The sequence below is a fragment of the Pseudoliparis swirei genome, chromosome 3, assembly GCF_029220125.1.
Source record: "Pseudoliparis swirei isolate HS2019 ecotype Mariana Trench chromosome 3, NWPU_hadal_v1, whole genome shotgun sequence".
In the NCBI taxonomy this organism is placed as follows: Eukaryota; Metazoa; Chordata; class Actinopteri; order Perciformes; family Liparidae; genus Pseudoliparis; species Pseudoliparis swirei.
The window spans coordinates 965,975-992,420 of record NC_079390.1 but is presented as its reverse complement, the minus strand read 5'-3'; the positions used below and the strand labels follow the sequence as shown (position 1 = coordinate 992,420).

The 26,446-nt window shown below is 47.7% G+C and overlaps 1 protein-coding gene across 1 annotated transcript; it reads left to right on the top strand.

Moving 5' to 3' along the window:
- The first annotated feature begins 10,133 nt into the window (after positions 1–10,133).
- On the top strand, positions 10,134–17,159 carry spry4 (sprouty homolog 4 (Drosophila)). The gene is made up of 2 exons (XM_056442955.1): positions 10,134–10,348; positions 12,845–17,159. Exon 2 carries the CDS (start codon positions 12,888–12,890, stop codon positions 13,986–13,988), a length of 1,101 nt encoding a protein of 366 aa, XP_056298930.1. The 5' UTR covers positions 10,134–10,348; positions 12,845–12,887; the 3' UTR covers positions 13,989–17,159.
- The last annotated feature ends 9,287 nt before the right edge of the window (positions 17,160–26,446 follow it).

Sequence of the window (26,446 nt, the reverse complement as noted above, 5' to 3'; positions counted from 1 at the left end):
ATCCTTGGCACAAGCGTTGTGTGTGTCTGTTTGTGGGTGTGTGTGTGTGTGTGTGTGTGTGTGACTAAGACCATTTTTATTTGCCCTCCATTTGTGGTTCAGCTTAGAACGCCATGCCATCCTGTGATGCTGGCTAACATCACACACACACACACACACACACGTACACACACACACACACACACACACACACACACACACACACACACACACACACACACACACACACGTACACGCAGTCTCAACACTGACCCAGACAGAACCGAACAGGCTTCACACTAATTACAGGCCCGGAATTAGACATAATATCAACCAGCCGGTTAACTGTGGAAACAGAGACAGGAGGCCAAGTGAGGGATGAGCGTTGTGCGTTGTGCGTTGTGCGTTGTGCGATGTGCGATGTGCGTTGTGCGTTGTGCGATGTGCGTTGTGCGATGTGCGATGTGCGTTGTGCGTTGTGCGATGTGCGATGTGCGATATGCGATATGCGTTATGCGATATGCGATATGCGTTATGCGTTATGCGTTATGCGATATGCGTTATGCGATATGCGATATGCGTTGGCGTTATGCGTTATGCGTTATGCGATATGCGATATGCGATATGCGTTATGCGATATGCGATATGCGTTATGCGTTATGCGTTATGCGATATGCGTTATGCGATATGCGATATGCGTTATGCGTTATGCGTTATGCGTTATGCGTTATGCGTTATGCGATATGCGTTATGCGTTATGCGTTATGCGATATGCGTTATGCGATATGCGTTATGCGTTATGCGATATGCGATATGCGTTATGCGTTATGCGATATGCGTTATGCGTTATGCGTTATGCGATATGCGTTATGCGATATGCGATATGCGATATGCGTTATGCGTTATGCGATATGCGATATGCGTTATGCGATATGCGTTATGCGTTATGCGTTGTGCGTTATGCGTTATGCGATATGCGATATGCGTTATGCGTTATGCGTTATGCGTTATGCGATATGCGTTATGCGTTATGCGTTATGCGTTATGCGTTATGCGATATGCGATATGCGTTATGCGTTATGCGATATGCGTTATGCGTTATGCGATATGCGATATGCGATATGCGATATGCGTTATGCGTTGTACGATATGCGTTATGCGATATGCGTTATGCGATATGCGATATGCGATATGCGTTATGCGTTATGCGATATGCGTTATGCGTTATGCGTTATGCGATATGCGTTATGCGATATGCGTTATGCGTTATGCGTTATGCGATATGCGATATGCGTTATGCGTTATGCGTTATGCGTTATGCGATATGCGTTATGCGATATGCGTTATGCGTTATGCGTTATGCGATATGCGATATGCGTTATGCGTTATGCGTTATGCGATATGCGATATGCGTTATGCGTTATGCGATATGCGATATGCGATATGCGTTATGCGATATGCGTTATGCGTTATGCGTTGGCGTTATGCGTTATGCGATATGCGTTATGCGTTATGCGTTATGCGATATGCGATATGCGATATGCGTTATGCGTTATGCGATATGCGATATGCGTTGTGCAATATGCGTTATGCGTTGGGCGTTATGCGTTATGCGATATGCGATATGCGATATGCGATATGCATTATGCGATATGCGATATGCGATATGCGTTATGCGATATGCGATATGCGTTATGCGATATGCGATATGCGTTGTACAATATGCGTTATGCGTTGGGCGTTATGCGTTATGCGATATGCGATGTGCGTATGCATATGCGATGTGCGATATGCGTTGCGTTATGCGATATGCGATATGCATTATGCGATATGCGTTATGCGTTATGCGATATGCGTTATGCGTTATGCGTTATGCGTTGTGCGTTGGCGTTGCATTATGCGATATGCGTTATGCGATATGCGATATGCGTTATGCGTTATGCGATATGCGATATGCGTTATGCGATATGCGATATGCGATATGCGTTATGCGTTATGCGATATGCGATATGCGTTGTGCAATATGCGTTATGCGTTGGCGTTATGCGTTATGCGATATGCGATGTGCATTATGCGATATGCGTTATGCGATATGCGATATGCGATATGCGTTGTGCGATATGCATTATGCGTTATGCGATATGCGATATGCGATATGCGTTATGCGATATGCGATATGCGATATGCGATATGCGTTATGCGATATGCGATATGCGTTATGCGTTATGCGTTATGCGATATGCGATATGCGTTATGCATTATGCGATATGCGATATGCGATATGCGTTATGCGATATGCAATATGCGTTATGCGTTATGCGATATGCGATATGCGATATGCGTTATGCGATATGCGATATGCGTTATGCGTTATGCGATATGCGTTATGCGTTGCCGGATATGCGATATGCGTTGTGCATATGCGTTATGCGATATGCGTTATGCGATATGCGTTATGCGTTATGCGATATGCGATATGCGATATGCGTTATGCGTTATGCGATATGCGATATGCGATATGCGTTATGCGTTATGCGATATGCGATATGCGATATGCGTTATGCGTTATGCGATATGCGTTATGCGATATGCGATATGCGTTGTGCATTGTGCGATGTGCGTTGTGCGATGTGCGATGTGCGTTGTGCGTTGTGCGATGTGCGATGTGCGATGTGCGTTGTGCGTTGTGCGATGTGCGTTGTGCGATGTGCGATGTGCGTTGTGCGATGTGCGATGTGCGTTGTGCGTTGTGCGATGTGCGTTGTGCGTTGTGCGATGTGCGATGTGCGTTGTGCGATGTGCGTTGTGCGATGTGCGTTGTGCGGTCCCAACGATGGAGTGCAGAGCACCGGATCCTCGCCGTGTTTTGATGAGATGGTTTTATTGATCGCTTCGGGGGAATCCTTTCATCTTCTTTTCGACCGGCTGCAGGAAGTTCAGAGGTCAGAGGTCAGCAGCAGAGCAGCTGACATGGATACAGGGCAGATGCTCATCAACGTGGACGCCGTGTCATCCAGGAGAAACATGGTCCACCTGACCTCAAGGTCGCTTGTTTCCAAACCAGAGATCCTCAGGTGTCGTCCAGCATTCCTTCATGTGGGACGAGGAAGTTCATCGTCACGGTGAAGACGAAATCAAGTTGGCGACTCATCCGTTAGCACACAGCAGTAACAGGTAAACACATGGATGCAGACATTAAAGACAGGACATTTAAAAAATAAATAAATACAAATACATAAATAAAGATGTAATTTTTTTAAATTAAAAAAGGAAATTAAAATAAATGAAATGTATGAATACAATAGATAAATGTAATTAAATAAGTAAAACAAATTAAATAAAAATAATAAATTTATTAAATTGATTAAATGACTTAAATTAATTACATTAATTACATGGGTGATGGAGGAAACCGCTCCAGGGAAGAAGCTGTTGCTCAGCCTGTTAGTCCAGGTTTTAATAGTCCTGAATCTTCTTCCTGGTGGCAGTGGAACAAACAGTGTGTAAACATCACTGATCAGTAATCACAGTGACCTTAAGTTAAACATGGGGCACTTTTGTAATAATCTTTTCAGAAGGCATTCTGGGAGATCTTCATAACGGGGCTCTGTAGAATGTTTTGCAGTTATTTTTAAGGCAACTATTTCGAGGGCCCAGGCTCAATGTAACTTGCCAGTAATAGCACATAGCGAGGCGTCTGATGAACGGCGTGAGCTTCCCCGAGTTGTCTGAAGTAAGAAGTATGACCGACCCGGACCAGGTGAGGAGGCCACAGTTCCTGGGACAAGAACAACAACGAGGTCCTTCTGGGCTGATGTGGACCGCCTGCTGCTGACAATGGGTGTGACTCTCTGATCCACCAAACCCACTTCCTCCTGCGGAACCACGGCAAATTACTGGCCATCCAAAATGTCCAATGCTCGTGCAAAAGATCCTTTTAGACTAATGTGGAATAAAGATATATATATATATATATATGGGGGAAAGTAGAAATTATTTAATTCTAGTGATTGCACCAATTTGTTTGGATGTCGTCGTTGAGTTTACTCTGATTAAACATGATGGATTGATCATTAAAACGTTTTTTTTTTTTTTACATTACAGGCAAAAAAATAGTTTTAAATGAATCTTCAAAACATGGAGACTTACTAATAAAAGTCTGAGTGAAGACATCATAGATTTAGGATTGTGAGGTGATTCTTTGTAATATATCTTTCAATGTTTTATTCATTGTAACTTGAATTAAAAGAAGATTAAAAAACATATGGTAGACTCTTGAGAATCAGAATGTCACACAAACACATTTTTCAAAGTTTACACATATAAATGTGATTAAAACTAATATAATAGCGAGTAAAAAACCTGTTGTGTAATTCCTAAAGCAGCGGAGCCACCGAAGCTCATCTGGCTTCTTGTGTTGTTTTTCCATTACAGTAATTTAAAGTGAATTATATCTAATTTAGCTTATTACGGGGCAATAGGGGAGGCCAAAGTCATCAAACTCTTTATTTTGAAGGATGTGGACACACAGATTCATGCGACCCCCTCTTCCTCCCTCTCTCACCGCACACCTCTCCCGACTCTGAGCACACAAACACACAAACACACAAACACACAAACACGCCTCCTGACCGGGCGGGCGGCGGCGGCGAGGGAGGAAGTCAATATTTGAGGAGTGGAAGCGGCCTGGAGCCCGTGGGCCAGAGCTTCTCTCCCTGGAGGGAAACTCAGGATGTTCACACAGTCTGAGCTTCAATGTTTTTCAATGCTTCTGATCATTCTGGAGCTTTTTGGCCCTGAAGCATCTTTACTGTTAAACTTCTGAAGGAACAACCCATCGTGTACTGAAGAGCTCAAGTACCTTCATCTTCACCACCCCCCGGGTTCCAAATATGTCCTCAATAAGTTATTAGAAATGACACAATATTGATTCGCCTTTTTTATCATTTCATTCAGTGTTTGGTTGCTTTTGTCTCCCACCTGGAGGACAACTTGTCCATTTATTTTAGTTTATGTTGTCTATTCGTCACTTTGACCTTTAGTTAAACTTATTAATTCAACGTCTTTCCGTTAACTATTTCAATATCCGATACTTTTAGCTGTTTATCTAACTAACTATTTCAATTGTTACATTCAAACTATTTCGACTGCTCTCCAATAAAATATGCACTATTTAATGACTCAATTTGCAGTAATCAGCTGTATATTAATAAATAAAGGCAGAGCAGGTCGTCTCCTGTTGGGCTGGAAGCTGCAGGACTCACGATCACCTCTCCAGGCCCGGCCCGGCCAGCTGCTGACCTCATCACAACAGACGACCCTGCAGACACACAGACGTCTTTAAAACAACAGCAACGCTCATCACTTTGGGTCCATAATGTTTTGTTTTTTAATATTTTTAAACTGAAGGTCTTATTTATTGCACCTTTTTATATATTTCTGCCTTTTATCCATTATATATATTTATATATATATATATATATATATATATTTATATTTATATATATATATATTTATATATATATATATACATATATACAGGACTGTCTCAGAAAATTAGAATATTGTGATAAAGTTCTTTATTTTCTGTAATGCAATTAAAAAAACAAAAATGTCATGCATTCTGGATTCATTACAAATCAACTGAAATATTGCAAGCCTTTTATTCTTTTAATATTGCTGATTATGGCTTACAGCTTAAGAAAACTCTAAAATCCTATCTCATAAAATTTTAATATTTCCTCAGACCAAGTAAAAGATTTATAACAGCTGAGTGTTTGTCAAGGCTCAGGAAACCCTTGCAGGTGTTTCGAGTTAATTAGACAATTCAAGTGATTTGTTTAATACCCTACTAGTATACTTTTTCATGATATTCTAATATTTAGAGATAGGATATTTGAGTTTTCTTAAGCTGTAAGCCATAATCAGCAATATTAAAAGAATAAAAGGCTTGCAATATTTCAGTTGATTTGTAATGAATCCAGAATGCATGACATTTTTGTTTTTTTAATTGCATTACAGAAAATAAAGAACTTCATCACAATATTCTAATTTTCTGAGACAGTCCTGTATATATATATGTATACGTTTATATCTATATATTTAAATATAGATATAAATATATCTAATTAAATAAATATATCTAAAAATATATAGATATAAATATATATATATATATAAATATATATATATATATTTATATATATGAATATAAATAGATATAAATAAATAAATATATCTAAAAATATATATATATTAATAGATAAATAAATATATAAATATACATATACAAATATATATTTAAATATGTATATTTATGTATATATATATATATATGTGTATAAGCTGAGCAAGAGGTGCATGGTTAGGGGTGAAAGTATAAATGATTTAATTCTAGTGATTGCACCAATTTGCTTGAACGCAGTCGTTGAGTTTACTCTGATTAAACATGATGGATTGATCATCAAAACGTTGGTTTTTTAAATAGTTTAAAATGAACTGCAGTGTCCCTTTCATCCGTCATCAACATCCTTCAAACATTCTGCTGCACGACCGGGAAGAAGAACGTCTCCAGGAGGAGTGAGCGGAGGAGGAGGAGGAGGAGGAGGAGGAGGAGGAACCTCCTGAAGGCCTCAGAGGGCCAGAAGGTAGAAGGGGGTTGCTCAACGTTCCTGAACAGAATAAATATTTACAGGAAGCGAGCGCAGCAGACGCGTCACACGCCTCTACAGAGACGGACTTCCCCGAGGGGTTGCAACACGTTGCATTTATCTCAGACTGCTTCGGTTGTGTCACATGGTGAGGAAATAGTTTTAAAAACTGGCGTATTAATGTGTGACGCCGCTCCACATCTGCTCCAGAAATATGTTTCAAAAAGAGCTGCTGGTTACTTCATCAGAATCAGAATCAGAAACAGGTTTATTGCCAAAGAATGTTTTCACAAACAAACGAGGAACTTTTTTTGGCGGAAGGTGCAAGAGTCGCGCACCAAGACACCGTCATGTTGTAGAAGTGTTTTTTAAATACCGTAAAACAACATTACACCCCCTCTCTTTGAGATACGTTTATGAGTCTAGCTCTCTTTTAGGGTTTCATGTCGTGTCTTTGAGGGAAAGTTGTGCAGATGTTGGTGAGCGGGTGTGAAATGCACTTTTAAGGCTTTCAGGAAGTCGGCCTCTTTCGATTGATGCGTATTGGGGGGGAGGGGGGGGGAGTGAAGATGGCTCACCTGCAACAGGAAGCTTTTGATGTGAGCTGTGAGCTCTCTGTAAGAGCCCTCGTTGGGATTTGCATTCAAGCACACACACACACTCACACACACACAGATACAGACACACAAATACACACATGCATGGAACAATTAGCAGCTTTTCTCAAGTTGTGGTGTCTCTGGGTCAATCAGGAAATACACGACAAAGCCAATAGATTAGGGAGAAGTGATAGATTTATAAGCAAGAAGGTCGTTGGTGTTGTGGTTTTATTGAGAGATCTGTGGTTCAGTCTGGAGGAAAAACAATACCTGGAAATAAAAGTGCAACTGGGCTTTTTTTGGGGTAGAAATAAGAGGATTAAAAGTACAAATAATCTGTGTTGTGTTAGATTTAGATTCGGTGTGCAGTGGAAGCAGATGGGGCTGTGCATTAGAAAACCTCCAGATCACAGCAGCAGCCAGCAGATGTGGCAGGAAGGAAGGCTGGGAGGGAGGGAGGGAGGGAGGAGGGAGGAGGGAGGAGGGAGGAGGGAGGAGGGAGGGAGGGAGGGGAGGGGAAGACTCTGGAGACAAATCTAGGCCTTCCCTTCCGTGCATGTATACGCCTGGATGATCACACCGACAAGAAATCTACGATTCAACGGCAAGTCGTGTGGGCCGAAGCCTGCGAGACGCACAGCAGGGCTCAGGAACCTGCAGGCACCTCCAGTATGAGAGAGAGAGAGAGAGAGAAATAACAACAGAGGAACTGACTTCTTTAAATTAGCTCATTTGAGGTCCTGCATAAACGGCTCCTCCAGCGTCACATTGTGCAGCGCTGCGTGTGATTAGAGGATGAAGGTTCTGGGTTGCATCATCTTGATTTGTAAAACTGATTTCAGTGACACTGTATAACAATACTTATTATATATTGAACATAAGACACCGCGGAGGAGAATCAACGGTCAAACTGAGGACTGAAACCTCATCGGTCTCCCAGAGGGACTGTTTATGTTCAGTCATATTCTCATATTTATATTTTCCATGTGTAAAAGAGTTGTAGGAATAGTCATTTTTCAATAATATAGCACAAAATGTGCCACAAAGGGCTTGACGATCAACTCATATTCACTCCTCCTCTCTACCTCCACCTGATGGATGGTGGAGGTCTGGATGGTGGAATATGCCGACTACCAACTCTTCATCCACTCTGTCATCTTCATTGTGTTGTTCCTGTGTTTTAATTAGTGTGTAATGATTCCTTCTGGTCACATGACATCTATGACACCTGTCCATCCTGGAGAGGGATCCTCCTCTGTTCTCTCCTCAAGGGTTCTGACCTTTTACCATGAAGGGTTGTTTGGGAGTTGTTCCTGATCCCATGTGAGGTCAAAGGTCAAAGGTCAGGGATGTCTATATGTACAGATTGTAAAGTCTCTGAGGGGAGTTTCTAATTTGTGAAAATGGGCGATACAAAATAAAATAAACTGAATATGTTAATATATATTATTATTAACTGATATGACAAAAGGGGAACATAAAGCTAAATGCATGATAAGGTCACAAACCCTCTCAGTTCCCACAGGCATGAATTATACAGAATCCGCCAGGAACCGGAGGCCGTGCCCCGTAAAGTGTGACCAGGCCAACGCGCTGATTGAATCATGTGTCCCCGGTGTGTGTTACCGCCGTGTTTCAGGTACCTGCAACTCGGATTCATCCGCAAAATTCAAATGAATTAAATTATTTCCTTTTTCCCCCAAAAAACTCTGTCAACTTGGAGGTGTAGTGGTTACCATGGCGATGTGTGCAAACGGATAATGGGGCAACTGTTAACCTTTGACTGGTTAAAAAGCCCCAAGCTGAGGGAGGGGCGGGGGAGAGGGGGGGAGACACACACACACACACAGGGATGTCAGAGAGAAAGGAAACTCACACTCATTTCCTCCGTGTGGTTTCGGTACAAATCAACAACATCCTGTCCTTTTGTGAATCCTGCCGGCCCTCATGCTGGTTTGCGTTTCAGAGTAGGCGTTATAACCCCCCCCCTCCCCCTCCCCCCTCCTCCTCCTCCTGCCCTCCCTCTCTTCCTCCCCCTCCTCTCCGGTTTTTTTTTACACTTGTATAGCAGCTCATACCTGCATTGTTGCAGAGGCAGGAAGGGCCCGTCCTCCGTGGAGCAGGACGACACGCCGTCATTATTTAGCCTAATTGAGCCGCAGCCTGTGATCCGAAAGCTCCTCTTGATCTCGATGATGATTAAACTATGATCCATAAACACGTTAAAGACACACGCGTCATCCTTGGAGATGGACGGCCTCGCTCGAGACGCGGCGTCTCCTTCACATGTAGGTCACTCAAATGCATCAGCATGGAAACAATATTAAAAGATCGGATTTGCACAGCAATGGAAAAGAATACATTAATTCATTGCAGATGTAGCCCCCCCCCCCTCTCCTCCATGTATTACACAAAAGCGCCGTCCTCACGTCTATCTTTGATGTTGCAGGACGCGCGCGAGCTGCCTCGATAAATAAATAAACAGATTAAAATAAAGCCGACGAGCTTTATGTAAATCAGTCCTGACATTGCCCTTGTGACCCCCACACACACACACACACACACACACACACACACACACACACCTCCTTATTTCCTCACACTCCTCATTCGCCATTTCTTCCCATTCATGAAATTCTCGGCGTCGCGCCTGCGCAATACCCATTCGGAGTTCCTCCCCATTCATAAAATGTAACCTCCGCATGTCAGCCCTCCCGAGTCGCTTCTGCCCTCCCATTCACACAAAAAAAGGGGGAAAAAAGAGAAGGAAAAAAAAAAAAAAAAAAGCCGAGGCATCTGCGCAGTGCCGTCCCTTCCCTTTTCCTCTACCCTCCCATTCATAAAAAAAAAAACTCACTTCCCTCCCCCTCCGTGGTTGCAACATCATATCCAAAAGCTCCGCGTCCACAACCGCAGTCGCCTTGTTACGCACCGAGCGAGCGGAGCCCAGAGAGCGGAGCGCCTCCGTCCTGTCGCGGGACTCACGAGCACCTCCGGGCCGCGCGGACGTTAACCCGCACTCGACATTTGTGGAGCTACTCGCTCGCGCGGACTGGACTACCGGCCGCGCGCAGGACGTCGTGCGCAACGAAGAGATGAGAATTGTGTCCTGAAACCAGAGTAAGTGGTTTTGTCATTATTAAATGTGTGTGTGTGTGTGTGTGTGTGTGTCTGTGTGAGTGTGTGCGTGTGTGTGTGTGGCTGCACGACCCGGTGCTGCCTGCGCGCGGCTCTCTTCCCGCTGGGGCTCGGGCTCCAACGCGCTCGGGCTGACTGTTTGCAACAAGCTGTTTTCCTCCGACCAGTGTTTGCACTTTGTGTAAATATGTAACCACCGGTGTCGCACCGGAGGTGGAGGTGGAGGTGGAGGGCTCCGCGGCGCGTTGTGAAGCCACTCTTCTGCTTCCTGACAGCCTGGATACGTATTTCTACTCTGCTTCTTCTCCCCGTTAAAACCTCTTGTCACGACCAGCGGTACGGATCCCGGTCTCCGTGTAACCCCCCCCCCCCCTCCCCCGGTGGTGCACTGTGAACACCGTACATGTCGGAGTCGGAGCCCCTCGCCGCGTCAGGTGTCGCTCCCCGGTCGCTCCTTCGTCCTGCGCGGCGAACTCCTCACAAAATACACAAATATGTATTTAATGCGTTTATTTATGAAGCCAGGAGCGACACACCGTGCAGGTACACCGGGGTGGAGGACTACACGCAATGTAACCCGATGCCGATTCAAAGCACCCCTCCGATGGCACACCGTGTTCCGATGTGTGTGTACTAATATATATGAATATATATTCGTGTCATATAGTTATACATGTAGATATGACGGCGGAGCTGCAGCGATGCCTCCATCAACATGCTATTTGAATATGTGGAGCGGCCGCCTCCGGTTTTTATGACTCAGTCCATTCACATATCGAAAGGGAGGGACGCGCGCACGCACGCGCGCACCGGAGCACGCACGCACGCGCGCACCGTTCCGGCTCGGAGCTCATTATGGTCTATAATATTTTTGACGATCACAAGCGCTCGCGTCGTGTGTGCCAGCGATGTCGCAACAGGTTTCTCAACCGGGGGTCCGGGGACCGACGAGCGGCCGGCCGGTCGAGAGCTGCGGCGACTATGTTATTCATAAAATAAGATCATACACCAGCTGCTGAAGACACACAGCACGACCGGGTTCCGGTGCTTGACAAAAATATGAGAATCCACGGTTGCCTTGAGAGAATAACGCGACCCAGAACGCATATTATGGTCTGGATGAGCGGCGAGCTGCATGTGGGTCAGTGTGGACATGTCGGTCGAGCTGCGTCGGTTATTGTCTTCAAACCATCTTTGTGTGTGTGTGTTCTGTGAAGCCGGTTCTGGTGGTTGTGGACGGGATGAAAGATGAAACCCGTTCCATTCATGCTCGTCATGACTGGAGCGCATTGATTCCTGCAGCAGCAGCAGCTTCATTCACACAAAAAAATAGAAAGAACTGCGGTTCACAAAATCAGATCCATTCACAAATGCGCACTGATTCATGTGTATTTGTATTAAGAGGCGCGTTACACACTTATAGACGTATTACTGTCTTTTTAATGTGTCATTCAATACAGATTCATGCGTGTGTGTTGTTGGAGTTGCTGGCAGTCTTCTCCTCCTCCTCTTCTCCTCCTCCTCTTCTCCTCTTCTCTTTTCTCTGCCTTGTTTTGCATCTTTGAGTCTTTTGCATGCACGGCGCTGCTCTGTGGTGCTCCCTGCTCTCTGGAAGGACCCACACTCCCATTGTTCTAACGTCAGGAGGAGAATATAGGAGAATAGAGGAGAATAGAGGAGAATAGAGGAGCTTTGCTATTCAGGCTAAAGATCAACATCGTGTTAAAAATACTCGACATTCAGATGAGAAATCCGGCCTGGAGAGAGGTTTCTGTGAGAGACTTGAGGGTTTTAAAAGATTTAATAATGGGTGTAACTTCATGAAATATATCAGTTTATAACATCTTGCTTTTTAAATCTAGATCATCATGTTTGTGTTATATAACTGCCATATGGAAAACTCATTCATGTTGTAAGTATAGTTTTTGTAGTTTAATTATGACTAACGGTGCTTGGTCATAATTTAAATTAAGAGGATAGAAATGACCCTTCACAACACGACCCTCAACAATAAGACGAGTGATTCTTCTTTCATGTCAAATAAAATGAATTTTGTATCCCTCCTGATTTGGTTAAAGACATATTCACACCGCTCAGTGTCACATGTTAACTTCATGTCACGTAGTTGTCGTAGTTTAATAACCAAACGCTGCTCGGCCATCAGCAGAAACAGCAGCGAATTTAAATCAAACGGATTAAAAATGACACTTTCCAACATGACCATCTAATAATTATCAACACGTGAGATTAAATACAAGTTTTATTCTATTATGTCAAACAAAATGACGGTTTTTATCTCTCCTGATTTGTTTGAAAACGGCTCACATTAAACATTTACGCACGAATAAACCAATGTTCCCCGTCAGCCTCCGTTCTAAACACACGTTCTGTTTCTTCGTGGTTTCCTCCGCGACATCGAGGCGAAGCGAAGCGGCTCGGAGGGTAACCCGCGGTAACGCCTGTCTCTTCTCGTTGCAGCGTTGCCCGATGCCGCTCTAGAGCGCGAGGCACCGGCCCCCCCATGGAGTCCAGGGCCCCCCACCGCATCCCCGGCGCGGCGTCCTCCTCCCTCGCCTCCCAGCCGCTGCTGGACAGCCGCGTGCCGTCCGGCCGCCTGCAGCACCCGCTCACCGTCTACCCCATCGACCGCATCCCGGCGTCGCACGCGGAGAACGACTACATCGACAGCCCCGCCGTCGTGTCCCGGCAGCCGCCGAGCCACAAGGCCGTGAACCGGAGGGTCAACTGGCTGGGTCAGAACCAGGAAGCCTTCCTCGGGGCCAACCACAACCACCACCACAACCACCAGCAGCAGCAGCCCCACCACGACACCACCACCCACCCGTGGATCTCCTTCAGCGGGAGGCCCAGCTCCATCAGCAGCGGCAGCAGCACCTCGTCGGACCAGCGGCTGCTGGACCACGCCGCCCCCACCCCGACGGCGGACCGCCACGCCAACCCGCACCCCCACCAGGGCCCCGGCAGCGCCGCCGCGGCCCGGACCCCGGGCTGCTTCGCTTCGCCCGATTCCAAAGTCCTCACCTCGTCCTCCTCGTCCTGCTGCGCCGCCTCCTCCCAACCGCCGGACCTCCAGTCGGCAAAGATGGCGGCGGCGGGAGGAGGAGGCGTGTGCGCCGGGGGCCGGCAGGGGTCGGCGCCGATCCCTTCCTCCCCGGCCGACAAGAAGCACCTCCTCCTCTGCGAGCGCTGCGGGAAGTGCCGCTGCCCCGAGTGCACGCTGCCCCGGACGCTGCCCTCCTGCTGGCTGTGCCACCAGGAGTGCCTGTGCTCCGCCCGCAGCCTGGTGGACGGCGCCACCTGCATGTGCCTCGTCAAGGGCGTCTTCTACCACTGCACCGAGGACGAGGACGACGAGGGCTCCTGCGCCGACGAGCCCTGCTCGTGCTCCCGGGCGCACTGCTGCGCGCGCTGGGCCTTCATGGCGGCGCTGGCGGCCGTGCTGCCCTGCCTCGTCTGCTACCTGCCGGCGACGGGTCTGGCCAAGCTGGGACAGAAGTGTTACGACAACGCCAGCCGGCCCGGCTGCCGCTGCAGGAGCCCGCGGGGCGGCGGCGTGGAGGCGACGGTCGGGACGCCGGAGAAGCAGCGGCAGGCGTCGTGAGGGCCAAGCGGCTCGCGCTAGCCTCCGCTAACTAACGGACGGGACTCGCCACGGAGAGGACAATCCAACGCCGACCCCGTGAACCGCCGGGAGGCCGCTTATGTACAAACACAGGGACTCACGCGGCTTCTTGGCGTCCGCCGGCGGCCCGGTCGGTATCAGAAGCTCGCGGGCCGACCGAGATGTGTTTGATGTTTGTTTGAGCGACTCGAGACGAAGAAGACGAAGACGAAGGAGACATCGTGGGACCGGTGTCGGTGTTGTCGGCGGCCGAAGGCACGACGTGGTCGCACCGCTCTGCTGCTCCGGATTCCTCGACTTCACTTTTGTAACACTCACGAACCAGAAGACGGTTTTGCTGATTCTCAGATAACATAAAAGGGGATTTGATGATGAATATCTGTCCCCCCACCCCCCCCCCCCCCTGTGATCACCACACCGGGGGGGGGCTTTAGGACTCGCTCTAGAACGCCGTCGTTTAGCGTCGCCTCGCTCTCTCGTTTCGCTCAAAAGACGTTAGCCGGGTACCGCTAACACGTTTTATCTCCACGGAGGAGCCGTGTGGAAACGAGCCTGAGAGACGTAGAGACATCAGTGACTTCACATCATTGTTACTTGTGCATAAAGCAGAGAGAGAGAGAGAGAGAGAGAGGGGGTCACGTGACCGTGTGTTTCCTGTTTTTTAAGGCGGTGAATCCCAGAGATCCTTCCAGAAGGTTTTTTTGAACGCTGCTCCCCGATCACCTCGGAGGTAATGCATGTCGTGACCTGCATGCTCTCGTCTCGCGGTTAGCCGCCGCGCGAGAAGTCGATGTGTCGCAGAGAAATTGTGTTAAAAAAAAGGAGAAGAGAAAAACAAACAAAAAAACAAAGTCCTCCGTCTCAGGGAACCTTCTCCAGCGATCCTCTCCAGAAGCGCGTGGACCTCTAAGCCGCCGGAGAGAGCCGGGTCCACTTCCTCTTTGCACGAGAAGGCAAAGAAACATTTTAGTCGCAAAAAGACAACAACAACAACAACAAAGGCAATAGTGAATAATTTAAAGCGAGTTAGCGACAAACTGAAACATAACGGGGGATGAGGGGGAGGGGCATAGCGAGAGCTGTTGTGTTTATATCTTTGTCGAAATCGAAACCTGCCACTTGCACAACCTTTGTGTTTTTCGGAAGACGCAAACCCCTCAAAGTACTCAAAGCACAGGATTCACGACCACCTCAGCTCTCCGGCGCACATTCTGCTCGCGCCGCCTTTTATTCTGAAAGTCTATTTTTGCGGCGTTCTTCGGACTTTGCCAAAGGGAGCTCGCGTACAGGTAGCTCGTCTTCAGCCGTCGGGAGCGATCGCAGTTGTTATGCACATTTGCCAAATTGGGGTTTGACAGCGGCGGCGGTTGGTTGTTAAAAGGCGTCCTGCCCCTTTAATACAGATGGCCTTTTCCTTTTGCTGCTCCATGACACACACACACACACACACACACCTCTCCTTCACGTTGGACCCTTAACTTCCATTAGGGCGCCTGGCGTAGAGCTCACAGCTGTATTTGTCTCGTTGCACAAAGCTGGTGTCACACAAAAAAAGAAGAAACACACACACACACACACACACACACACACTGTCCTTAGTCTTGAATGTATGAGGCAATATTTTTCAAAACCTAGCAATTCAGTCCGAGAGAAAGGTGCCAAAACGGGATGATTGTGCGACTGGAGGCCTGATGGCGAGGAATCACAAATGTTTTGAGGATATATTTAGTAATAGAAGCTATGCAGGTGACGTGTGATTCGCTGTAAATAGTTTCACAACATTTGTGTTCTTTAGACTTTGACACAAAAAAAATGTCCTGGAAAGATTGCATGGTACGTTATAACTACAATTCAGTACAAAATATACATAGAGAATATATTAGATATATATTTTGAGGGTAAAGATTGTGTTTTTTTTAGGTTGCGAGAATAAATGAGAAATGAAAGAGAGGGAGGAGGAAGAGGAGGGTGGGGGAAAGGGGGGGTAACACACGAATATGACTATCTATCACTAGCACTTGATTTAGAAAAGTATGCCGGGCAATAACAAAAAGAAGAAGTAGGAGAAGGAGAAGAAGAAGAAGAAGAAAGCTCCTGCTGTTGATGCTCATTAGCAGGCGGAGGCGGAGCTCCGGCCTCCAGCCTGTGGCCTCATGGAGCCACACGGGAACACAAGCTGCCCCTCCGGATCAACCCACTTCCTGCTGCTCAGTGTATCAGCTCGCTCCCCTCCTCTTTTTTTCTCTCCCTCTCTTTCTCTCTCTTTCGCTCCCCCCCCCCCCCCCCCCTCTCCTTCCTCTCTTCCTTCTTCTTCCCTCCCTGAGAAATAGTCCAACAAAACACCCCTGGCCTTGATTGACAAACACAGCTGCTGTGCATAAACTTGTCATACCACAGAGACGGAGAGAAAGACGAGTCTGTCTCTCTCTCTCTATCCACCCCCCCCCCCCTCCACCATCTTTGTTTTCTTTCTTTCTCTGGATTTTGTAGTTCTGTGCCATCTTTCTTAATCAACGGACCTCTCTCTTATTTGTTCAACAGTCGCTGCCTTTCTTTTCTTTTCTTACGCAGCTCCGTCACTGTCAGAGTAAATACTCTTCACTTCAAGTTTAGCTTTTTTTAATTTTAATTTTTTTATTTTATTCTTTTTATTCTTTAACGTGTGGAATAATCATCCAACGATTCAAATTTTTTTTTAATTCCCCTCTCTCTTTTTTTTGTGCCTCTGCTATACAATGCTGTGACTCCCCCCCCCCCCCCACACACACGCCCCTTTCTTTGTGTCGCTTATTTTATTTTATTTTATTTTTGTTGTTGTTATTTCTTTTCAATCCAAACAAGAGGAAAAGTCTCTCGCGGCGGCGGCGATGACGCTCCATTCCTTTTACGCCTTTCGCAATGTTTCAGTGTTTTTTGGGGGATTTAAGAACTGAGATCTGTGCTTTTTGTTTTTTGTTTCGATATAACGAAGAAGAAAAAAAGAAAAAATATCTCCCCGTATAAAAAAAAGGTTCCCTTTATAGATATTTATTTTGAAGTTCTATTTTATATAGTATTTATTTAGATGGCAACTCTTTTTTTGTTTGTGAAGAAAGCTTATGTCGAAAAAGGAATGTACATTGACAATGGAAATATATATTGTTAAATATACCAGATTGTTGTGTCGTCACTTTTGTACACACACACACACACACACACACAGCATGCACTCTAACCTCAGCAAGCTTTTAGACAAATTCTAAGATAATAGTTTGAATCAACACTTTTAAAACACGATTAAAGCTTCAACTTGAGTCAAAGTTGACGTTTTTTTAAACAGCTGTTAACGTCTCGTGAGATTATGAAGACGTGCGTGTTGCTAGACGCCGTTTAGTTCAACTATTAATCACTTTCTGAGACAACATTTACGAGCTTTAGTTGTTTTACATCAACACTCTGACTTCCTGAGCTCCCCCGCTTCCTGCGTCGGGATGGATCGCTCCCTATAAAACACGGGCAGGTCGCCGGAGGCCAAATAAAGCCGCTTGACCTTAAGAGCTGCAGGAAAACATTACATAAGCCACCGGAAATAATGCAGCGACTTCCTCCGGACGACGTAACACGAGACAGATGGTCACTTCATATTAGAGCGCGCGTGTGTGTGTGTGTTTGACTCGCAGGTTAAACTGACTTCCTTCTAGTTTATAGGGGGGTCTGTTGTAATCTGGATGTGTAACATTCCTCTCTTTCCAAAGCACCTCCTTAAGAAGCTGGAGCACACAACATCTTCCTGTTACACACACACACACACACACACACACACACACACACTGTCATCACGCCCCATCCCCCAGCCCACCTGTGCTGCTGTTACAACCCCTCCCCCCTTCTCCTCCCTTCCTTCCCTCATGCCCTTCCCCACCCTGGTTTCCTGGGTGTTTACTCGAGTGCACCTGGGAGAGGAGAGCAGAAACAAGTGAGAGAGAGAGACAGAGAGAGAGAGAGAGAGAGAGAGGCACAGAAAGAAAAAAGAAAGAAGATAAAAAAGAAGAGAGCAGCGCGGCGTCGCCGGCCTGGCAGCAGGCCCGCAGGCGACAGGTGAGATCAGAGAGCGGCCGGCGTGTTTACCTGGCGGTCTGTCAGCACCCACCTGGAACAGCACGCACACACACACACACACACACGCACACACGCAAACACACACACAAACACCTGCATTTGACTTCCTCCACACCTTCATTGTCATCTCCACCCCACCGGTCCACACACACACACACACACACACACACACATCATCAACACAGGAAGCTGCGGCACCGGCAGGTGAAGGAGAAACCGTTTATTATGGGATAGCGTTGGACTGGAATCACCGGGGAGCCGGCGCCGGGTCAGGGTCTGCACACGCAGACCGGTACCACCGGTACCGGGGCCGGTTCACGGGACAGACGCCGGGAAGAAAGAATTCTGAAGGTTTGACTTGTTTTTATAATTTATTTTTTATTTATCTACGAGTGGAGCAGGAAGCCGGAGGCCGGACGGCTTCTGCAGGTTTGAGCTCGGCTTCATGTTATTGTACAACCTCGACACACACACACACACTCACACACACACACACACACTCACACACACACACACACACACACACACACACACACACACACACTCACACACACACACACACACACACACACACACACACACACACACACACACTCACACTCACACACACACACACACACACACACACACACACACACACACACACACACACACACTCACACACACACTCACACACACACACTCTCACACTCACTCACACACACACACACACACACATCAGATGTCCTCACCTGTTGTGGTTCTCCAATCTATATGACAGTGTTACATGAATGTCCCAAAAACTTTAATTATGATTAAATGTGCTCCATATTGTTGTTTCTTCAAGAGATTAAATGGGATAAGAAAGAGAAAAGTGTGTGTGTGTGTGTGTGTGTGTGCGTGTGATCGTGTGTGAGTGTGTGTGTGTGCGTGTGCGTGTGTGTGTGTGTGTGTGTGTGTGTGTGTGTTGGACCATCATTTCAATAAGGCTACACAAAATCCACACAAAGACATTTTAGTTTCAAAATAAAATAATTCAATATCTGCGTTTCCACGCCGTCTTCTCAGTGACCTCCGTCCACCCGGCGACCTTTTGAAAAGGTCACATGACCGTTCACGCGCAGGAGGAGCAGCGACGAAGGCCCCGGCGAGGAGGTCACGTGACCGCTTCTAAAAACCCAAATCCAGGAGCGAGTGCCGGCGTCGACGTCATCCTCCGAGGTCTCGAACTTCTCCGTGAGAACGTTTCCAAACACGCCCTCTGGAACCCGGACACGGAGGTTGCGGTGCTCGACCTTGCAGGACGATGAGGTCATCGGGGGGGCGTGACCTCCGTGGAGCATCGGGAGCGTCTCGCGGCGGTCTTCTCAACCTGCTCCGAGGCCGTGGGGGAACGCCGCCCGCCAGTTTCCTGCAGCGAGCGGCGCCCCCCCCCCTCAGCCGCTCTCTGAAGCCGCCGGAGGTCTTCCAGAAGCTAACGGAGATGTTTCCACCGCTGCAGTTTGCTGTGGAGACGACATGTGGCTAAAGCAATCTGCACATCTGGTGCAGCGCTCAACGCAACCCCTTCGGACCGACACACACACACACACACACACTCCCCCTTTCTTTTTTACAATCTATAAATGCAGATGCTTTCTTTTTATTTTTGACACTTTAGCGATCTGTCGTTGATGAGCAAGGAACCAGGTGATGTCTGTGATTGCCTGTTTCTAAAATCAGGATTAGCATTTAATTAGCATTTTAATAGCACCAGACTCAGCGGTTTATAACGTTACCACGACGACGCGCTCCAGGCCGTGAGGTTCGTCTCATCCGGCGGCCGCCAGCGGAAACTGCAGTTCCTCCAATGGCCACTTGAGGCTGGCTTTGAAGTACAACGTGTCACAGTCTACAGCGTAAAGAAGTTTTGCAGCCTGTTTTTTTTTGGGTCTCTATAGTTAATTTCTCCATTGACGCCTAATAGCTAGCGTTAGCCTTCAATGCTAACTTAGCCTTTGCTCACGGTATCGTCACAGGGTCTCGCTCTCCACCAGACGATCCCCCTCTTGTCCACAGACGGTCCCGCCTGGCTCCAACGAGAGAGAGAGAGGAGAGAGAGAGGGGGGGGAGAGAGAGAGAGAGAGAGAGGGGAGGGGAGAGAGAGAGAGAGGGGGGGAGAGAGAGGGAGAGAGAGGGGGGGGAGAGAGAGAGGAGAGAGGGGGAGAGAGAGAGGGAGAGAGAGAGAGAGACAGAGAGAGGATCCAAACGCCGACAACGTTGCAAAGAAACTTTAATCTCCTTAACTCTGTGTTCGTATGACAACATGTCCACATGGAGCGAGACACAGGGGAGGCCCAGCTGATTGGACACAGGAGGAAACAACCACAGGGACAGGAAGTGAAGGGACACAGGGGACGGGGACTTCAAAATAAAACAGGAAACGAGACACAAAATCTACAGATCCTGAGAAGCAATGATGGCAAGACGAAGGTGAGACTCAGTTTCCCTCAGGAAGGAGAGGAATGGTGATGGAGAGCGAGAAGGAGTTCATTCTGTGTGTGTGTGTGTGTGTGTGTGTGTGTGTGTGTGTGTGTGTGTGTGTGTGTGTGTGTGTGTGTGTGTGTGTGTGTGTGTGTGTGTGTGTGTGTGTGTGTGTGTGTGTGTGTGTGTGGCTCCTATGTGACACGGTGAGTTTGTGCTGTAGGAAATGAAACCTCTGACATTTAAACCTGCAGATTGCAAAATCATGTTGCCTCCCAACACACACACACACACACACAAAAAGACACACACACACCAACACACACACAAACACTTGCACAGATGTCCAAACACACATACACACACACACACTGTATCTCCTCCTCCTCCTCCTCTCCCCTCTCTCTTTTTCCTCTCTGTGGAATTCAAAAGTAAAATGAACTTAAGTGTGACAGGGCGGCTCGAGCTGCAGGAAAAACACACACTTCAACACTTGGGAAGTGGTGTGTGTGTGTGGGGGGGGGGCATGGGGGGGGGGGAGCTGCTGGGACAGCGGGAGGAGGACAAGGACCAGAGGAGCTGAGGAGGAGCGGTTGTTTTGGGGATTCTGAGAAGCTGGTCCGATCTAAGAGGGTCAACGAGAACCTCAGAGATCAGCCAGTCAGTCAGTCAGTCAGTCAGTCAGCCAGTCAGTCAGTCAGTCCACCATGAAGTCAGTCAGCCAGTCAGTCAGCCAGTCAGTCAGTCAGCCAGTCAGTCAGCCAGTCAGTCAGTCAGTCAGTCAGTCCACCATGAAGTCAGTCAGCCAGTCAAACCAGCCAGCCGGCCCGCTCCATTCAGCGGGGCCTCTGGCACGGCACCAAGTCCTGCCACCAGACAAAGAGCCAGTGTCTTGCATCACTTCCCCTCAGAGGGGCCACGCAGGCCACGGCCCCTTATCACCAGGCACTGCCAGTCTGCAGCTCACACACACACACACGCACAATCACACACACACACACACACACACACACGCACAATCACACACACACACGCACAATCACACACACACACACACGCGCACACACACACACGTGCACACACACACACACGCACAATCACACACACACACACACACACGCACAATCACACACACACACACACGCGCACACACACACACGTGCACACACACGCACACACACACACACGCTGGCCTTTACTGCCTTGTGTTTCCGTCTCCCATCAGACCTCCGTCACACTGACCGGAGCCTCGGGACCAGGGAGGACATCACGGATTATTTAGGGGGATTATTTAAAAATAAATTGGGGCACTTTTTGAAACTTGTGAAATAACATTTAACCTTTGTTCAAAACTAATAAATAAACTTATTTAGGATTACAGTAAATGAGTGATTCAAAGATGTTTCCGTTGTTTCTGTTGTTTTTTATAACAAAAAACAACAGAAAACATAAATCAGACAATCATATTCAATTTTATTCTTATTTCTTCATGGTTATTTATGATTATTACATTTTTTTAAACAACTATTAACAATTATAATTTATTTCTTTGTTTGTTTATAATTAAAAATCATATTTATTGATTTTTGTGTGTACCCACCTAGTACAGGAAGTACATACAGGACACACACAACACAGAACAACAACAACAACAACACTATTAAATTATCATAATTATTAGAGCACATTATGAGGTCATTTGTTGCCCCATGGTGACTTCAGGGGCAACATTATGTTTCTCAGGGGCCGTTTTGACCTTTGACCTACATGGTGCGTTTCTGTCGCTGCTCAGGAGTGTTCAACAAAAGGAGAATGGCACTTAAAAATATATATATATAAAAAAATAAAAACCCATCAGACAGCGTTTCCACTTCATGTCAGGGGACTTAAAAAATATATATTATATAATAATATATAAGATATTATATTATCTTATGTTATCTTATATTATATTATATTGTATTATATTATATTATCTTCTCTTCTGTTGTGATCCTGTTATTGTTCTTATTGCACAAGTTAAGCGGCGAGCGTCTGGAATTCTAATGGGCAGCTTCTGCTCCTCCATAAGTATTCCACCGGGGTAGTTTGATACTTCCTTCCATTCCACACAACCTCAGTGTGTGTGTGTGTGTGTGTGTGTGTGTGTGTGTGTGTGTGTGTGTGTGTGTGTGTGTGTGTGTGTGTGTGTGTGTGTGTGTGTGTGTGTGTGTGTCATGGATGCGTGTCTGTTTTCAACAGGCCCTGTGGAGGGGGGGGGGGACATGTGTAAAGGAACAGTTGCATTCCATTCAGATCCTCCCCTCAAAGACAAAACACACACACACACTCATTCAAGTGTGTACAAAGTAAGCTCACAAGAACACACACACCTAAACCTTCTCTCTTTCTCTCTCTCTCCCTCTCTCTCTCTCTCTCTCTCTCTCTCTCTCTCTCTGAACAACAGAGGAGCACAACCGTCCCCCGAGGCGTCGGAGGGGCCCAAAAAAAAAAAAAAAAACCAACCGACCCAAAAAAACTTGGCTTCCGACCCCGGAGCGGTGCCACGCCCCCTTGGCCACGCCCCCTTGGCGGCGGCCTGCAGTGCATTCCTGGTGAGAGCATTGTCAAAGCCAAGCACTTCCTCTGGAGCCGGGCCAGCGCCGCCACAACAACAGCGCGCGCGTTTATCTCCTGGCTGTGTGTTGCACTCAGAACAGACGCACACACACACACACACACACACACACACACACACACACGTACATGTGCAGGCGTTGGACGTGAACTGTGTGTGTGTGTGTGTGTGTGTGTGTGTGTGTGTGTGTGTGCACGTAGAAGAGGAAAAGGTCCTCGTCCTAATCCATCATGTCGTTTTCTCTTTTCTAAAGTGACGTTTTCATACTCATGATTCCAATAGATGGTAAACATCATCCTCCACGACGCAGCTGATCTCATATCCTCCTCCTCCTCCTCCTCCTCCTCCTCACGGGGCTCTCAACTGTTTTTAACAGGGTTGAGAAATACTTTACTACTTTACTACTTTAATTACTGCTTCCAAGAGAAAAGTGTGCACCAATCATTAAGTTTTCTCTTCAAGTAGAAATGTCAGAATCAGAACCTTTTAGTCCCATTTATGTTTTCACGACAATAACATGAACAACAATCAACACAGTGCGAGAATTAAGAATATAAATAAGATACAGTGCCCTGACGGACAGGTTTCACAACTTTAACCAGTGGAAGTCAGTTTAAAGTGACACATGTATTTAAATGTATTGAAGTAAAAAGTTACGTCTATTTATGTGTATTTAAAGTGAAGAGTTTTTGTAGTTAAGTGTATTTAAGTGAAGAGTGACATGTATTTAAGTGTATTTAAGTGTTTTAAAGTGAAGAGTGACATGTATTTAAATGTATTTAAGTGTATTTAAGTGTATTAAAGTGAAGAGTGACATGTATTTAAGTGTATTAAAGTGTATTTAAGTGTATTTAAGTGTATTACAGTTCTATTAAAGTGTATTAAAGTGTATTAAAGTGTATTACAGTTCTATTAAAGTGTATTAAAGTGTATTAAAGTGTATTTGAGTGTATTAAAGTGTATGTAAGTGTATTAAAATGGATTAAAGTGAAGAGTTCAGTGATGTGTAGGGAGTGACCTGGAGGAAACGCTCCTGCGGATGACTAAGTCACTTTTATAACTCTTATAAGCCACGTAAAGTATGAAGTTATGCAACAAACAAAAGAAAGAAAAGGAAACAGCATGAAAGACTAAAGAGTCACTGAGGAGCCACGAGCCACAAACCACGAGCCACGAGCCACGAGCCACGAGCCACGAGCCACGGGCCACGAGCTACGAGCCACGAGCCACGAGCTACGGGCCACGAGCCACGGGCCACGAGCTACGAGCCACGAGCCACGAGCCACGAGCCACGAGCCACGAGCTACGAGCCACGAGCCACGGGCCACGAGCCAGCCACGGGCCACGAGCTACGAGCCACGAGCCACGAGCCACGAGCCACGAGCCACGAGCTACGAGCCACGAGCCACGAGCTACGGGCCACGAGCCACGAGCCACGAGCCACGAGCCACGAGCCACGAGCCACCGGCCACGAGCCACGAGCCACGAGCCACGAGCCACGAGCCACGAGCCACGAGCCACGAGCCACGAGCCACGAGCCACGAGCCACGGGCCACGAGCTACGAGCCACGAGCCACGAACCACGAGCCACGGGCCACGAGCCACGGGCCACGAGCCACGAGCCACGGGCCACGAGCCACGAGCCACGGGCCACGAGCCACGGGCCACGAGCCACGAGCCACGGGCCAGCTACGAGCCACGAGCCACGAGTCACGAGCCACGAGCCACGAGCCACGAGTCACGGGCCACGAGCCACGAGTCACGAGCCACGAGCCACGAGCCACGGGCCACGAGCCACGAGTCACGAGCCACGAGCCACGGGCCACGAGCCACGAGCCACGAGTCACGAGCCACGAGCCACGAGCCTCGAGCCACGAGCCACGGGCTACGGGCCACGAGCTACGAGCCACGAGCCACAAACCACGAGCAACGAGCCACGGGCCACGAGCCACGAGCCACGGGCCACGAGCCACGAGTCACGGGCCACGAGCCACGAGCCACGGGCCACGAGCCACGGGTCACGAGCCACGAGCTACGAGCCACGAGCCACGAGTCACGAGTCACGAGCTACGAGCCACGAGCCACGAGTCACGGGCCACGAGCCACGAGCCACGAGCTACGAGCCACGAGCCACGAGCCACGAGTCACGGGCCACGAGCCACGAGCCACGAGTCACGAGCCACGAGCCACGAGCCACGAGCCACGAGCCACGAGCCACGAGCCACGAGTCACGAGCTACGAGCCACGAGCTACGAGCTACGAGTCACGAGCCACGAGTCACGGGCCATGAGCTACGAGCCACGAGTCACGAGTTACGAGCTACGCGCTACGAGCCACGAGCCACGAGTCACGGGCCACGAGCCACGGGCCACGAGCCACGAGCTACGGGCCACGAGCCACGAGCTACGAGTCACGAGCCACGAGCTACGAGCTACGAGCCACGAGCTACGAGCCACGAGCTACGAGTCACGAGCCACGAGTCACGGGCCATGAGCTACGAGCCACGAGTTACGCGCTACGAGCCACGAGTCACGAGTCACGAGCCACGAGCCACGAGCTACGAGCTACGAGCCACGAGCTACGAGCTACGAGCCACGAGCCACGAGCCACGAGCTACGAGTTACGAGCCACGAGTTACGAGCCACGAGTTACGAGCTGCTGCTTCTGAGAGGCAGTGAAGACACGCAAGAAACTGAGTAATGGTGGACGATTAAACGTAGAACAACCAGCCTGTGGGTCATGTAGTTAGTCTCACAAAGAGGTTAGTTAGAGTTAGAGGCTAATTAGAGGCTAGTTACAGGCTAGTTACTCACACAAAGAGGCTAGTTAGAGGCTAATTAGACGCTAGTTAGAGGCTAGTTAGTCACACAAAGAGGCTAGTTAGAGGCTAGTTAGTCACACAAAGAGGCTAGTTAGTCTCACAAAGAGGCTGGTTAGAGGCTAGTTAGTCTCACAAAGAGGCTAGTTAGAGGCTGGTTAGAGGCTAGTTAGAGGCTAGTTAGTCTCACAAAGAGGCTTGTTAGAGGTTAGTTAGTCTCACAAATAGGCTAGTTAGAGGCTGGTTAGAGGATAGTTAGAGGCTAGTTAGTCTCACAAAGAGGCTAGTTATAGGCTGGTTAGAGGCTAGTTAGAGGCTAGTTAGTCTCACAAAGAGGCTAGTTAGAGGCTGGTTAGAGGCTAGTTAGAGGCTAGTTAGTCTCACAAAGAGGCTTGTTAAAGGTTAGTTAGTCACACAAAGAGGCTAGTTAGTCTCACAAAGAGGCTGGTTAGAGACTGGTTA